General features: G+C 37.4%; 1 protein-coding gene across 3 annotated transcripts in view; it reads right to left on the bottom strand.

Annotated features, from left to right (window-relative positions):
• The window catches only part of PRKG1 (protein kinase cGMP-dependent 1), a 1,360,211-nt gene that overhangs the window by 41,835 nt on the left and 1,301,885 nt on the right, over nucleotides 1-16,491 (bottom strand). For all 3 annotated transcript variants that reach the window (XM_053692228.1, XM_053692227.1, XM_053692229.1), the window contains one exon: nucleotides 15,999-16,095. In XM_053692228.1, coding sequence (XP_053548203.1) covers nucleotides 15,999-16,095 — 97 coding nt within the window. The remainder of the gene's footprint in view (nucleotides 1-15,998; nucleotides 16,096-16,491) is intronic.

Raw genomic sequence — 16,491 nt, 5'->3', positions numbered from 1 at the left:
GTTTAGGGGTTAACAGTGTAGTGAAGACTTTGCAATGTGGGGGCTTTGCGATGTGGGGGCTGGTGGTTTAGGGGTTAACAGTGTAGTGAAGACTTTGCAATGTGGGGGCTGGTGGTTTGAGGGTTAATAGTGTAGTGAAGACTTTGCAATATGGGGGCTAGCAGTTTAGGGATTAATAGTGTAGTGAAGATTTTGTGATGTGGGGGCTGGTGGTTTATGGGTTAATAGTGTAGTGGGGACTTTGCGATGTGGGGGCTGGTGGTTTATGGGTTAATAGTTTAGTGGGGACTTTGCGATGTGGGGGCTGGCAGTTTAGGGGTTAATAGTGTTTGTGAAGACTGTGCAATGTGGGGGCTGGTGGTTTGGGGGTTAATAGTGTAGTGAAGATTTTGTGATGTGGGGGCTGGTGCTTTATGGGTTAATAGTGTAGTGGGGACTTTGCGATCTGGGGGCTGGTGGTTTAGGGGTTAATAGCATAGTGAAGACTTTGCGATGTGAGGGCTGGTGGTTTATGGGTTAATAGTTTAGTGGGGTCTTTGCGATATGGGGCTGGCAGTTTAGGGGTTAATAGTGTTTGTGAAGACTGTGCAATGTGGGGGCTGGTGGTTTAGGGGTTAATAATGTAGTGAAGACTTTGCAATGTGGGGCTGGCGGGTTAGGGGTTAATAGTGTAGTGAAGACTTTGTGATGTGGGAGCTGGCAGTTTAGGGGTTAATAGTGTAGTGAAGACTTTGCGATGTGGGGGCTGGTGGTTAGGGGTTAATAGTGTAGTGGGGACTTTGCGATGTGGGGGCTGGATGTTTAGGGGCTAATAGTGTAGTGAAGACTTTGCAATGTGGGGGCTGGTGGTTTAGGGGTTAATAGTGTAGTGAAGACTTTGTGATGTGGGGGTTGGTGGTTTATGGGTTAATAGTGTAGTGGGGACTTTGCGATCTGGGGGCTGGTGGTTAAGGGGTTAATAGCGTAGTGAAGACTTTGCAATGTGGGGCTGGTGGTTTATGGGTTAATAGTTTAGTGGGGACTTTGTGATGTGGGAGCTGGTGGTTTAGGGGTTAATATTATAGTGAAGACTTTACGATGTGGGGGCTGGTGGTTTAGGGGTTAATAGTGTAGTGGGGACTTTGCTGTGGGCTATGTGGTGCTTTAGGGGTTATTAGAGTAGCGGCTTATTAGCATGCGAGTAGGGTGTTAGGCTTTTTTTTCTCCATTGACTTCTATGGGGAGAATAGGTTATCACATGCGCAATAGTGTAAGTTCAGCATTTTGCGTTCGTCGGGTTAGCACTGGAGCTATAACGTTTTACTTTCAGCTCGTAATACCAGCGCAACTCGACAAGCGCAAAAGGTTTACTTCTAGGAAAGTTACCACTCTAGCGACAGCGATCATTTGCTCTCCACTTGTAATCTAGCCCATAATTGGGAATACAAACAAGAGGAAAACATTTACAGTACAATGTCTCTTTAAAGGGACATAAAAGTGCAAATAAAATGATCTAATTTGTAAGAGCATTGTATTATTGCACTACTGCTTGCATATAATGTTGGGTCAGGAAAACAAATCAAAGGATTTATCCCCATATAAATATTAGTTAGTTCCAGCACTGCAATGCACAAGTGGGAGCTAGCTGAACACATCTGGTGGAGCCAATGATACAAGGCATATGTGTGCAACCACCAAACACCAGCTAGCTCCCAATACTGCATTGCTGTCCCTGAGCCCACCTAGGTATGCTTTTTTTTAACAAAGAATACCAATTAGCACTGCGGAATCTGTTGGCGCTCTACAAATAACCAATAATAATAATAACAGAGCAATATAAATTTAATAACCAAAATACATTGAAAAGTCTCTTAAAATTGAATGTTACATCTAAACCATAAGCATTTAATTGTGACTTAAATGGCCCTTTAAATTCTAGTGAATTTCATTTTGATTTTAATGTTTAATGTAGGATTTCCCTACACAACTCAGATAATATTTGGCATTTCTTCTTGGGTACCGCTAGACAGCAGTCAGGAACAACCTTTCACTAGATACGAATGCTAAACTCAGCCTGTAATAAACAGAAGCTATTTTTAACAGTTTCTTAGAATACACACTGCAGATACGATTCATTTAAACTCGCTTTGCAAAAATTTGTATTTTTGTACCATATAGGCGTTGTTTAAAACGCTTTACAATTTGCATTTGTTTAGGGCGATTCCTTGTCCCAGAAACAGGATGAAGAGATTTAAAGGGACATTAAACACAAATTGTAAACTGTATAACAATTTACCTTCATATCTGAGAAGAATTTTGCAACAAATAATGCAGCTTTATTTTGTCAAATAAGCATATTTTTTTGTTTTTTTCTTTGCACTGATTTCCCTGTCCACCAGAACAAAATAACCCTTGCTAATCAATCAGAAAATAATATGTAGATATAATATGAACTGCACATGTGCATTTAAAGGGACACTCAAGTCAAAATAAACTTTCCTTATTCAGATAGATCATGCAGTTTTAAGACACTTTCCAATTTACTTCTATTATCACATTTTGCACAGTCTTTTTATATACACACTTTCTGGGGAACAAGATCCTAATGAGCATGTGCACAAGCTCACAGAGTATAAGTATGCTAGTTGTTGATTGGCTGCTGTTTGTCACATGATATAGGGGGCCGAAAAAAGAGAGAAAAAATAAATTTGTCACAAAAAAAATCTTTTGCTTATTTGAAATTAGAGTAAGTGCTATTACATTGTCTTTTTATTATGCACTTGTTAATTATGTAATTCTACTGCATTGAGTGGTCCTTTAAAGAAAGAGATTGGGGTAGCTTGCCCTTTTCTTTTCCATTAAGGTTTAAAAGGTATTTAAATAAACAGACATATAACTACCTTGTATGTTCTCTGCTATTGCGAAGAATACTTTTCCTAACATGATTGTCGATACAAAACTGATAATCCACTTTAAAAAAGCAAATAAGTACACAGAATGTGAGGTAGGAGGGGGTAAACAAAAGCTCAGATAAATTAGCTAAAAGCCTACCTGGAAGAAAGTGCAACAAGTACAATTTTCAGATATATTTTGCAGCAAAAGAAAGCAAAATAAATAATGAATAAATGTTGCAATTATGTTTCATTTTAAATAATGAAACATTTTGGGCCAGATTACAAGTGGAGCGCTAAATATCACTTTCGTAAAAGCCCTTTATGTGTTATCGAAATGCAGAGTTTAATGGTCCTTTAAACCTGGGAGGTACGCAATTTTGTCATTGGTTCCCTAAAAACCACTGTAGTACATTTCAGCGCAGTAACTGTCACAAAGTTTTGCAACACGGTGCTACACAATACCCTGCAGCCTTATCTGGAAGTCAGTGGGTAAAATATACAGAGGATTCCATTTTGTTTACATGTAGTGGAGTTTCCCAATCACAGCTTTTAGAATCAGAGTCTGTAAATGCTGAATACAAGTTAAATGATACTGAGGAGTTCCCCAGGACATGTCTTAAAAATAGAACAAAATCCGGTCATCTTAGATGTCTTCTTTCAAGTCCTGACCATGGCATTCCCCGTGATATTTTAGACTCAGGGCGGTTATTTCTAGCACTGACTGCCCTTGCTCATGTAACAGAGCCAAAAGCAACAGTTACATCTAGTTATCTCACTGATTTATGTTTCTTGGATTATTCTTCCATTACTTATTTTATATGCAACATTTTACAGAAGGCCCAGGATTGATAGGCTTCAAAATAATCTGGGCTAGAGCCCAAGAACAATTCAGTTGCCCTTAAAGAGAGTGCACAGGGCTTAGGTCCTCCAATTGTTATTTCCCATATTTAAAGGACCATTAGATACAGCAGAACTGCATAATCAAGAAATGCATAATTAAAAGACAATGCAATAACAATTAGTCTGAATTTAAAATGAGTAGGGTTTTTTTTCTGAAAAAATTGAAAGTTACTTCCATTTTGCCTGTGACCGCATTTTGCATGTGACAGCAATCAGCCAATCACAAAATGCATATATTTATATACTTTGAAGTCTTGCCCATATCCAGTAGGGCCTGGTGACGGTGTGCCTCAGAAAGTGTTCATAAAACAAGATTGTGTACATTTTGATAAGTTAATTAAATTGGATTTTTTTTTTTTTTTTTTTAATTGCATGCTCTGAATCATGAAATGTTAAAGGGACACTGTACCCAAATTTTTTCTTTTGTAATTCAGAAAGAGCATGCAATTTTAAGCAACTTTCTAATTTACTCCTATTATCAAATTTTCTTCGTTCTCTTGCTATCATTATTTGAAAAAGAAGGCATCTAAGCTTTTTTTTGGTTTCAGTACTCTGGACAGCACATTTTTATTGGTGGATGAATTTATCCACCAATCAGCAAGGACAACCCAGGTTGTTCACCAAAAATGGGCCGGCATCTAAACTTACATTCTTGCATTTCAAATAAAGATACCAAGAGAATGAAGAAAATGTGATAATAGGAGTACATTAGAAAGTTGCTTAAAACTTCATGCTCAATCTGAATCACAAAAGAAAATTTTTGGGTACAGTGTCCCTTTAAATTTGACTTTAGTGTCCTTTTAAACTTTCTATAATCCCCTGCTTGAAGTATTTTTTTTTTACTAGAATGTACAAAAATTGGATCCTCTGTCCCAGAGCAATGTACTATCCCAGACCATGTCCCTCTGTGCATTCACAGAGACAGAAACAAAGAGTTGTATATGTTCCACCAATCAAAGAATACAAGCAATGTAAGTGGGCATGTAGTTTTGCAATGTAATACCTTGAGTGCAGGTAGCAGACCATTTGTGTGGTTGTAAAGCAAAAAATAACATAATTTATGTAAGAACTTACCTGATAAATTCATTTCTTTCATATTAGCAAGAGTCCATGAGCTAGTGACGTATGGGATATACATTCCTACCAGGAGGGGCAAAGTTTCCCAAACCTCAAAATGCCTATAAATACACCCCTCACCACACCCACAATTCAGTTTAACGAATAGCCAAGAAGTGGGGTGATAAGAAAAAAGTGCGAAAGCATATAAAATAAGGAATTGGAATAATTGTGCTTTATACAAAAAAATCATAACCACCCCAAAAAAAGGGCGGGCCTCATGGACTCTTGCTAATATGAAAGAAATGAATTTATCAGGTAAGTTCTTACATAAATTATGTTTTCTTTCATGTAATTAGCAAGAGTCCATGAGCTAGTGACGTATGGGATAATGATTACCCAAGATGTGGATCTTTCCACACAAGAGTCACTAGAGAGGGAGGGATAAAATAAAGACAGCCAATTCCTGCTGAAAATAATCCACACCCAAAATAAAGTTTAACAAAAAACATAAGCAGAAGATTCAAACTGAAACCGCTGCCTGAAGTACTTTTCTACCAAAAACTGCTTCAGAAGAAGAAAATACATCAAAATGGTAGAATTTAGTAAAAGTATGCAAAGAAGACCAAGTTGCTGCTTTGCAAATCTGATCAACCGAAGCTTCATTCCTAAACGCCCAGGAAGTAGAAACTGACCTAGTAGAATGAGCTGTAATTCTCTGAGGCGGAGTTTTACCCGACTCAACATAGGCAAGATGAATTAAAGATTTCAACCAAGATGCCAAAGAAATGGCAGAAGCTTTCTGGCCTTTTCTAGAACCGGAAAAGATAACAAATAGACTAGAAGTCTTTCTGAAAGATTTAGTAGCTTCAACATAATATTTCAAAGCTCTAACAACATCCAAAGAATGCAATGATTTCTCCTTAGAATTCTTAGGATTAGGACATAATGAAGGAACCACAATTTCTCTACTAATGTTGTTGGAATTCACAACTTTAGGTAAAAATTCAAAAGAAGTTCGCAACACCGCCTTATCCTGATGAAAAATCAGAAAAGGAGACTCACAAGAAAGAGCAGATAATTCAGAAACTCTTCTGGCAGAAGAGATGGCCAAAAGGAACAAAACTTTCCAAGAAAGTAATTTAATGTCCAATGAATGCATAGGTTCAAATGGAGGAGCTTGAAGAGCCCCCAGAACCAAATTCAAACTCCAAGGAGGAGAAATTGACTTAATGACAGGTTTTATACGAACCAAATCTTGTACAAAACAATGAATATCAGGAAGAATAGCAATCTTTCTGTGAAAAAGAACAGAAAGAGCAGAGATTTGTCCTTTCAAGGAACTTGCGGACAAACCTTTATCTAAACCATCCTGAAGAAACTGTAAAATTCTCGGAATTCTAAAAGAATGCCAAGAAAAATGATGAAAAATACACCAAGAAATATAAGTCTTCCAGACTCTATAATATATCTCTCTAGATACAGATTTACGAGCCTGTAACATAGTTTTAATCACAGCGTCAGAGAAACCTCTTTGACGAAGAATCAAGCGTTCAATCTCCATACCTTTAAATTTAAGGATTTCAGATCCTGATGGAAAAAAAGGACCTTGTGACAGAAGGTCTGGTCTTAACGGAAGAGTCCACGGTTGGCAAGAGGCCATCCGGACAAGATCCGCATACCAAAACCTGTGAGGCCATGCCGGAGCTACCAGCAGAACAAACGAGCATTCCTTCAGAATCTTGGAGATTACTCTTGGAAGAAGAACTAGAGGCGGAAAGATATAGGCAGGATGATACTTCCAAGGAAGTGATAATGCATCCACTGCCTCCGCCTGAGGATCCCGGGATCTGGACAGATACCTGGGAAGTTTCTTGTTTAGATGGGACGCCATCAAATCTATTTCTGGAAGTTCCCACATTTGAACGATCTGAAGAAATACCTCTGGGTGAAGAGACCATTCGCCCGGATGCAACGTTTGGCGACTGAGATAATCCGCTTCCCAATTGTCTACACCTGGGATATGAACCGCAGAGATTAGACAGGAGCTGGATTCCGCCCAAACCAAAATTCGAGATACTTCTTTCATAGCCAGAGGACTGTGAGTTCCTCCTTGATGATTGATGTATGCCACAGTTGTGACATTGTCTGTCTGAAAACAAATGAACGATTCTCTCTTCAGAAGAGGCCAAAACTGAAGAGCTCTGAAAATTGCACGGAGTTCCAAAATATTGATCGGTAATCTCACCTCCTGAGATTCCCAAACTCCTTGTGCCGTCAGAGATCCCCACACAGCTCCCCAACCTGTGAGACTTGCATCTGTTGAAATTACAGTCCAGGTCGGAAGCACAAAAGAAGCCCCCTGAATTAAACGATGGTGATCTGTCCACCACGTTAGAGAGTGTCGAACAATCGGTTTTAAAGATATTAATTGAGATATCTTTGTGTAATCCTTGCACCATTGATTCAGCATACAAAGCTGAAGAGGTCGCATGTGAAAACGAGCAAAGGGGATCGCGTCCGATGCAGCAGTCATAAGACCTATGCATAAGGCTACCAAAGGGAATGATTGTGACTGAAGGTTTCGACAAGCTGCCATCAGTTTTAGACGCCTCTTGTCTGTTAAGGACAGAGTCATGGACACTGAATCTATTTGGAAACCCAGAAAGGTTACCCTTGTCTGAGGAATCAATGAACTTTTTGGTAAATTGATCCTCCAACCATGATTTTGAAGAAACAACACAAGTCGATTCGTATGAAATTCTGCTAAATGTAAAGACTGAGCAAGTACCAAGATATCGTCCAAATAAGGAAATACCACAATACCCTGTTCTCTGATTACAGACAGAAGGGCACCGAGAACCTTTGTAAAAATTCTTGGAGCTGTAGCAAGGCCAAACGGCAGAGCCACAAACTGGTAATGCTTGTCCAGAAAAGAGAATCTTAGGAACCGATAATGATCCGGATGAATCGGAATATGCAGATATGCATCCTGTAAATCTATTGTGGACATATAATTCCCTTGCTGAACAAAAGGCAAGATAGTCCTACAGTTACCATCTTGAACGTTGGTATCCTTACATAACGATTCAATATTTTTAGATCCAGAACTGGTCTGAAGGAATTCTCCTTCTTTGGTACAATGAAGAGATTTGAATAAAACCCCATCCCCTGTTCCTGAACTGGAACTGGCATAATTACTCCAGTCAACTCTAGATCTGAAACACAATTCAGAAATGCTTGAGCTTTTACTGGATTTACTGGGACACGGGAAAGAAAAAATCTCTTTGCAGGAGGTCTCATCTTGAAACCAATTCTGTACCCTTCTGAAACAATGTTCTGAATCCAAAGATTGTGAACAGAATTGATCCAAATTTCTTTGAAAAAACGTAACCTGCCCCCTACCAGCTGAGCTGGAATGAGGGCCGCACCTTCATGTGGACTTAGAAGCAGGCTTTGCCTTTCTGGCTGGCTTGGATTTATTCCAGATTGGAGATGGTTTCCAAACTGAAACTGCTCCTGAGGATGAAGGATCAAGTTTTTGTTCTTTGTTGAAACGAAAGGAACGAAAACGATTATTAGCTCTGTTTTTACCCTTAGATTTTTTATCCTGTGGTAAAAAAGTTCCTTTCCCACCAGTAACAGTTGAAATAATAGAATCCAACTGAGAACCAAATAATTTGTTACCCTGGAAAGAAATGGAAAGTAGAGTTGATTTAGAAGCCATATCAGCATTCCAAGTCTTAAGCCATAAAGCTCTTCTAGCTAAAATAGCTAGAGACATAAACCTGACATCAACCCTGATAATATCAAAGATGACATCACAGATAAAATTATTAGCATGCTGAAGAAGAATAATAATATCATGAGAATCATGATGGTTTACTTGTTGCGCTAAGGTTTCCAACCAAAAAGTTGAAGCTGCAGCAACATCAGCCAAAGATATAGCAGGTCTAAGAAGATTACCTGAACACAGATAAGCTTTTCTTAGAAAGGATTCAATTTTCCTATCTAAAGGATCCTTAAACGAAGTACCATCTGACGTAGGAATAGTAGTACGTTTAGCAAGGGTAGAAATAGCCCCATCAACTTTAGGGATTTTGTCCCAAAATTCTAATCTGTCAGACGGCACAGGATATAATTGCTTAAAACGTTTAGAAGGAGTAAATGAATTACCCAATTTATCCCATTCTTTGGAAATTACTGCAGAAATAGCATTTGGAACAGGAAAAACTTCTGGAATAAACACAGGAGATTTAAATACCTTATCCAAACGTTTAGAATTAGTATCAAGAGGACCAGAATCCTCTATTTCTAAAGCAATTAGAACTTCTTTAAGTAAAGAACGAATAAATTCCATTTTAAATAAATATGAAGATTTATCAGCATCAACCTCTGAGACAGAATCCTCTGAACCAGAAGAGTCATCAGAATCAGAATGATGATGTTCATTTAAAAATTCATCTGTAGGGAGAGAAGTTTTAAAAGATTTTTTACGTTTACTAGAAGGAGAAATAACAGACATAGCCTTCTTTATGGATTCAGAAACAAAATCTCTTATGTCATCAGGAACATTCTGCACCTTAGATGTTGAAGGAACTGCAACAGGCAATGGTACTTTACTAAAGGAAATATTATCTGCATTAACAAGTTTGTCATGACAATCAATACAAACAACAGCTGGAGGAATAGCTACCAAAAGTTTACAGCAGATACACTTAGCTTTGGTAGATCCAGCACTAGACAGCGATTTTCCTGTAGTATCTTCTGACTCAGATGCAACGTGAGACATCTTGCAATATGTAAGAGAAAAAACAACAACATATAAAGCAAAATTGATCAAATTCCTTAAATGACAGTTTCAGGAATGGGAAAAAATGCCAAAGAACAAGCTTCTAGTAACCAGAAGCAATGAAAAATGAGACTTAAATAATGTGGAGACAAAAATGACGCCACATCCGGAACGCCGACATTTTTGGCGCAAAATAACGTCAAAAAATGACGCAACTTCCGGCGACACGTATGACGCCGGAAACGGAAAAGAATTTTTGCGCCAAAAAAGTCTGCGCCAAGAATGACGCAATAAAATGAAGCATTTTCAGCCCCCGCGAGCCTAACAGCCCACAGGGAAAAAAGTCAAATTTTTGAAGGTAAGAAAAAATGATTAAATCAAATGCATTATCCCAAATATGAAACTGACTGTCTGAAAAATAAGGAAAGTTGAACATTCTGAGTCAAGGCAAATAAATGTTTGAATACATATATTTAGAACTTTATAAACAAAGTGCCCAACCATAGCTTAGAGTGTCACAGAAAATAAGATTTACTTACCCCAGGACACTCATCTACATGTTTGTAGAAAGCCAAACCAGTACTGAAACGAGAATCAGCAGAGGTAATGGTATATATAAGAGTATATCGTCGATCTGAAAAGGGAGGTAAGAGATGAATCTCTACGACCGATAACAGAGAACCTATGAAATAGACCCCTTAGAAGGAGACCACTGCATTCAAATAGGCAATACTCTCCTCACATCCCTCTGACATTCACTGCACGCTGAGAGGAAAACCGGGCTCCAACTTGCTGCGGAGCGCATATCAACGTAGAATCTAGCACAAACTTACTTCACCACCTCCATCGGAGGCAAAGTTTGTAAAACTGAATTGTGGGTGTGGTGAGGGGTGTATTTATAGGCATTTTGAGGTTTGGGAAACTTTGCCCCTCCTGGTAGGAATGTATATCCCATACGTCACTAGCTCATGGACTCTTGCTAATTACATGAAAGAAATATTAGATTATACGCATACCTAAATAGAGACATTTAAAGTTAAAGGGACAATTCCATGCATTTCATTATTTCACAAATTTTATTGGCAACTATATGGTTAATCCCTGCAAAGAGGTTAAAAACATAGATCAACTTTCACACCAGGCTCTGGTGTTGTTTTTGAGCAGGACACAGCCGCTGACTGGCTGCTATTTGTGTATACCGATCCTGATTGGTCCACACTACATGTTGTATTGCTGTTCTAAAGTAAAAGTAGAACTTTGCAGGGTTAAACATAAAAATATCAACAAACATTTATGCAACAATAAAATGCTCTAGCGAATGAAAACATTTAAAATGGCTCTGTTATTTGATTAACACAACATTTTTTAGGTAATTTTTGTTCAAATGCCAATATTTCAGTGACCTCATCAAAGATGACCAGCAGTGAAAAATAATGGTCTTACAGAAAAGAGCTTTTCTTAAACCAGACATTAAAGGGACATGAAACCCAGAAAAAATATTTCATGATTGAGATAGATCAGACAATTCTAACCAACTTCCAATTTAATTCTATTATCTAATGAGCTTCATTCTCTTTGAATCCTTGGTTAAATGGGCAGTAATGCACTACTGGCAGCTAGCTGAAAGCCAATGACAAAAGGCATATATGTGCAGCTACTAATCAGCAGCTTCTGAGCCTACCTAGGTACACATTTCAACAAAGGATACAAAAAGAACAAAGCAAAGTAGATAATAGAAATATATTGGAAAGTTATTTAAAATTGCATGCTCTGACTGAATCATGAAAGAAAAAAAAAATGGGTTTCATGTCCCTTTAACAAGCACTGTTTTATAATCTGATCAAAGCAAATGGATTAAACATAGGGTGACCATATTGCCACTTTAAAAAGGGACAGATGAAAAATACATATGTCAGGGCTGTTTTCAGGGCTGTTTAAAGAAATGTTTTGTATAAGAACCCTTATATATGTATTTTTCATATGTGTGCCTTTTTAAAGCGGCAATATGGTCACCCTAATTAAACATTATGATCATCGGTTACATTTACTGGGTTTTAATACCCACATTCTACACAAATCAATGCAAAGTTGGCCACTTATACTCACTGCACATAACTGGAATAGTAAGTAAGGTATTTCAATAAGATACCCAGCTATTACCTTGGAGACAGTAACTGTTTACAGCGGACTGAATTGTGCAGCAAAGTTCCTGGAATACTCCAACTGCACAGCATACCAGAGGCATCTCTTAAGCCTCCTGTTTACAATCATAGCATATTTAAAGGGACATAAAACAAGTTGGTATAGAGACAAAATATAATAATATGTACTCTGATTACTTGCACATTTATACTGCAGTACCTTGCCATTAACCCTTTCTTTTAAGTTCCGAATGGTACAGCTCTAACTCCACCCACACATTTCCTTCTGGTTGTATCTATATCCACCTTTGATTTGGTAAAATGCAAGACTTTAACACTCATTATCTGCTGGAGAAGCTGCTGTGAACTCAGGTGAAATACAATGCCTGTGTTTCTGATGCTAAACACTGATAGGGGGGTGGATCAGACTACTCCAGACAGCATGGCTATGTAACTAATTTTGCTTATTTTTGACAATTATTTTAAAATAGCAGCAATTTTTAAAAAAATGTTTATGCAAACTATGTTTTACTTATTTAGACCTTTTAGGATATGCACAGATCTCAACATGTTTTATGGCACTTTAAGTACATTTCCCAAATCCCCAAAATGTATTCAATAAACTAAGTAGAATATATATATATATATTTTCCATAAGTGCATGATAAAAAACAGAAAAAGGTGGAACATATCCCTTCTAAAACAATACACATGGAGGCCTGGGAAAGAGACCTACAACTAACATACACACCGGAAGCATGGGATGGGGCAATAAACCTCACCAAAAAAACTACTCATTGTGTCACTCTTTACGAGCTGTACTTTAAAATAATCACGAGATGGCACCTAGTGCCTACAAAATTACGGAAACTTTTCTCAGACCACTCCCCTATGTGCTGGAGAGAGTGTGGAGAATCTGGTACTCCGCTCCACACCTGGTGGGCCTGCCCAAAACTAGAAAGTCTATGGAACAAAGTAGAAAAAATATGTAAGGATTTGGAGTTACTGGAAATACTGACCCCGGCCCTTGCAATATTGCACTTAGGAATAGGAAAACTTCCCAAACCCAAACAAAATTTACTCTTGTGCATCCTCACTTCCACCAAATTACTTATTGCCAGAAACTGGAAAAAAAGCCAGCCCCCCAGATGGCAAGGTGTGGTGGACTGTGTAAACCATATCAAAAACATGGAAAACTATGTTTTTAGAGAACGCAGACAACTGACTGACTACTGTTTAATATGGGAACCGTGGGAATCTCTTTGGAACCATACACTCCCATAATCAGACCGACCAATTAGACTGCAGTGGTAGCCTCGGAAACCGATCTCCCTATTCCCTGCCCCTCTAGATATCCCAGAACTCAGTGATTCCCCTAAGTACTACCCTTAAACCCACCCATACAAACAAGCCAGGTGCGGAGACTGCTAGACAACTAAAGCAGCCTCTCTAAAAAATTACATTTAACTAAGTGAGATCTATTATCCATCACCAACTTTCACCAGAGTTTATAATGTTAGATCATTTAGATACCCTAGTAGACTAAATCATTAACTCAAAGGTCATCCCATTTATGCCTCTTATAGATAAGTCAGAAGAACTAGAGAAGGTCAAAATGTAATTAAATGGTGGCCTCTGTAAAAACAAGGTTTTAAGAGAGCAGAGGTACTGTTTTACCTCTTAAAGTAAAGTTTATGTCATGATGTTACTATGCTATATATAAGCTGTATGTTATGTATATTACCTCAATAAAAAATGTTATTACAAAAAAAACAAAAAAGTTAACACTGCAAATGATGTGCTGATTTTCAGATTCCTAACCAAGCTCCAAAGTTTTAGATATATACAGAATTCAGACTGCTTCTGTTTGTATAATGAGTCTTTTCATATGCAGGGGAGGGGGTTCTGCTATCAGCCCCTTTCTGTGGGTGTCCCAGACTAATCTCATCAACAGTGCTAAACTGGGAGCTTCTAAGTAAGTTTTTAAACAGTTTTATACTGGATTTTTATATCAGTATCTGTGCATATTCTTCTTTATAGTAGTGTCTATTACATGCAGTTATGTGAAAATTAGTGTATACTATCCCTTTAAAGGGAACTGGAAGCCAAAATTATATTTTCATGGTTCAGACATAACGTACAGTTTCAAAAACTTTCCATTTTACTTTTATTATCAAATCTGCTTCTTTCTTTTTATATCCTTTATCGAAATGTGTCTCCTCTCCACGACAGCATACCTACCATGCTCAAAATAAGTGACTTTAGTGTCCCTTATAGTTTGGAGCCCACACTGCACTTTTAACAGGAATTGGAACGTTTGCAATTTGCAGAGATAAATTACAGGAAATTGGGACTAAATAAATAATTAGTATATTGTATATTGGGACCTTTTGTTTTTACTACATTAAACTGCAATTTATTTGTCATTATACAAATCCAATAAGGGATTTAGGTTACTGGTAGACAGTGTTTGAACATACTGTTCTCACAACAGACTTATCATAAATGTGTCCTGTATGTTCTAGTTTCTCAACCTGTCGCATGTGTACCCATGACTGTACTTGAGACATAAGCAAAGGGTACTTTATAAAGATTAGCCCTTAGTGTGAAATGTAAAGTGACACAGTGAAATGTGCCACATAAAACATTCCTTGATGAAATGTTGCAGCTAAAATTTATTTAAACCAGAACATTAAAGGTAAAGGAAACACAACATTCTTCTTTCATGATTCATATATAAAATTAAACAACTTTACAATTTACTTCTATTCGGGTAAATTTGCTTCATTCTTTTGATATCCTATGCTGAAGGGACAGCAATGCACTACTGAGAGCTAGCTGGAGACATTGGGTGAGCCAATGACAATAAGCATATACAAGCAGCTAGTTCCCAGTAGTATATTTCTGATCTAGAGCCTGCCTAGGTATGCTTTTTAAAGTGACATAAAAGACATTGAGATCTGTGCATATCCTAAAAGGGCTAATTAAGTAAAAATAGTTTGCATAAAAAAATTGCTGGCAAGTATTTTAAAATAATTGTCAAAAATAAGCAAAATTAGTTACATAGCCATGCTGTCTGGAGTAGTCTGCTCCACTCCCCCTTATCAGTGTTTAGCATCAGAAACACAGACATTGTATTTCACAGCAGCTTATTTGCTTCTAGGTATGCTCCGGCAGATAATTACTGTGTTACTTCTGCATTCTACCAAAGCAAAGGTAGATATAGATACAGCCCTAGACGGAAATGTGTGTGGGGAGTTAGAGCTGTACAATTCAGAAACTTAAAAGAAAGGGTTAATGGCGAGGCACTGCAGTATAAATTTGCAGGTAAAATAATTAAAGTACATATTATATTTTGTCTCTATCCCAATTTGTTTTATGTCCCTTTAACAAAGGGTACTAAGGGAACAAAGAAAATGAGATAATTGAATATAAATTAGATAATAGATGTAAAATAGGAAGCTGTTTAAATGCCAGGGGGTCAAGATATTAATATATGACATTCATATGCTGTATGAGACACTTTTGGCACCCATCCCTGTTATATAGTGCATAGAATATATGAGGATTAAGATAGCTTTACCATAGCAAGAATTTAAGGGATATGAAAGCCAAAATATTTATTTTGTGATTCAGGCAGAGCACACAGTATGATAAATTTGCTTCATCCTATGGTATTCTTTGTTAAAGAGATACCTAGGTAGGCATCTAGATCACTACATTACAGGAAACAGTGCTGCCATCTAGTGTTCTTGCTAATGTATAACATACTTGCAAAACTGCTGCCTTATAGTGCACCAGACATGTGCACGCTCCCTGCTTTTCAGCAAAAGATACCAAGAGACAGAAGAAAATTTGACAATATAATTAAAATAGGACATTTTTGTTAAAGGACCAGTCAACAAATTAAATTTGCATAATCAACAAATGCAAGATAACAAGACAATGCAATAGCACTTAGTCTGAACTTCAAATGAGTAGTAGATTTTTTTATAACAAATTTCAAAGTTATGTATATTTCCACTCCCCAAGTACCATGTGATAGCAATCAGCCAATCACAAATGCATATACGTATAGTCTGGTTGAATGTTCTATCTGTATCATGAAAAAAAAAATAAGGGTTTCATGCGCCTTTAATTTGATAAGACTGACACCAATGAGAGAATGCATCGAGTTTAATAAATAAAGACAACAAATGCTGCTAATTATGTACAATAAAATGAACGTTCACTTACCAGTTCAACTCTTCCGAATCCGCCAACTCCTAACGTGTCAATAATGTTGAAATCTGTTAATTTAAGGTTTCCAAAGAAAGCGGCTTCGGCTTCATATCTGTAGTTTTTGATGCAAAAAAATGGAAATTTTTTAGAACTACAAACACGAGGCGCACGCCTGCTCATAAGAGAAATGTTCCTCATAATTTCCAAACTATTCAAAATAAGTGCTCTACTATTTGGTCCAAACAGATTCAATATCCCACAAGATTCTTTCTTTGCTGAATGTTCAAGGGGTTTCTTCCAATTGAAAATAATTATTTTTATTTTTCCTGTTTTCTTGCAGTTCTACATTGTGACAAAGTCTATTATCTGCCAGGGAATCTCTTGAATCGCCCATCATATGTATAATTTGTATATTTTATTACCGATGACTAACTAGAATATGGAGTTTTGTTTTGAATTAAAAAAACAGCCATTATAGGATAAATGAGTTTTCTTTAATGATGAGCAC

Source organism: Bombina bombina, chromosome 9 (genome assembly GCF_027579735.1).
Source record: "Bombina bombina isolate aBomBom1 chromosome 9, aBomBom1.pri, whole genome shotgun sequence".
In the NCBI taxonomy this organism is placed as follows: Eukaryota; Metazoa; Chordata; class Amphibia; order Anura; family Bombinatoridae; genus Bombina; species Bombina bombina.
The sequence above is the reverse complement of the archived record's forward strand: the minus strand, read 5'-3'. Positions and strand labels throughout refer to the sequence as shown.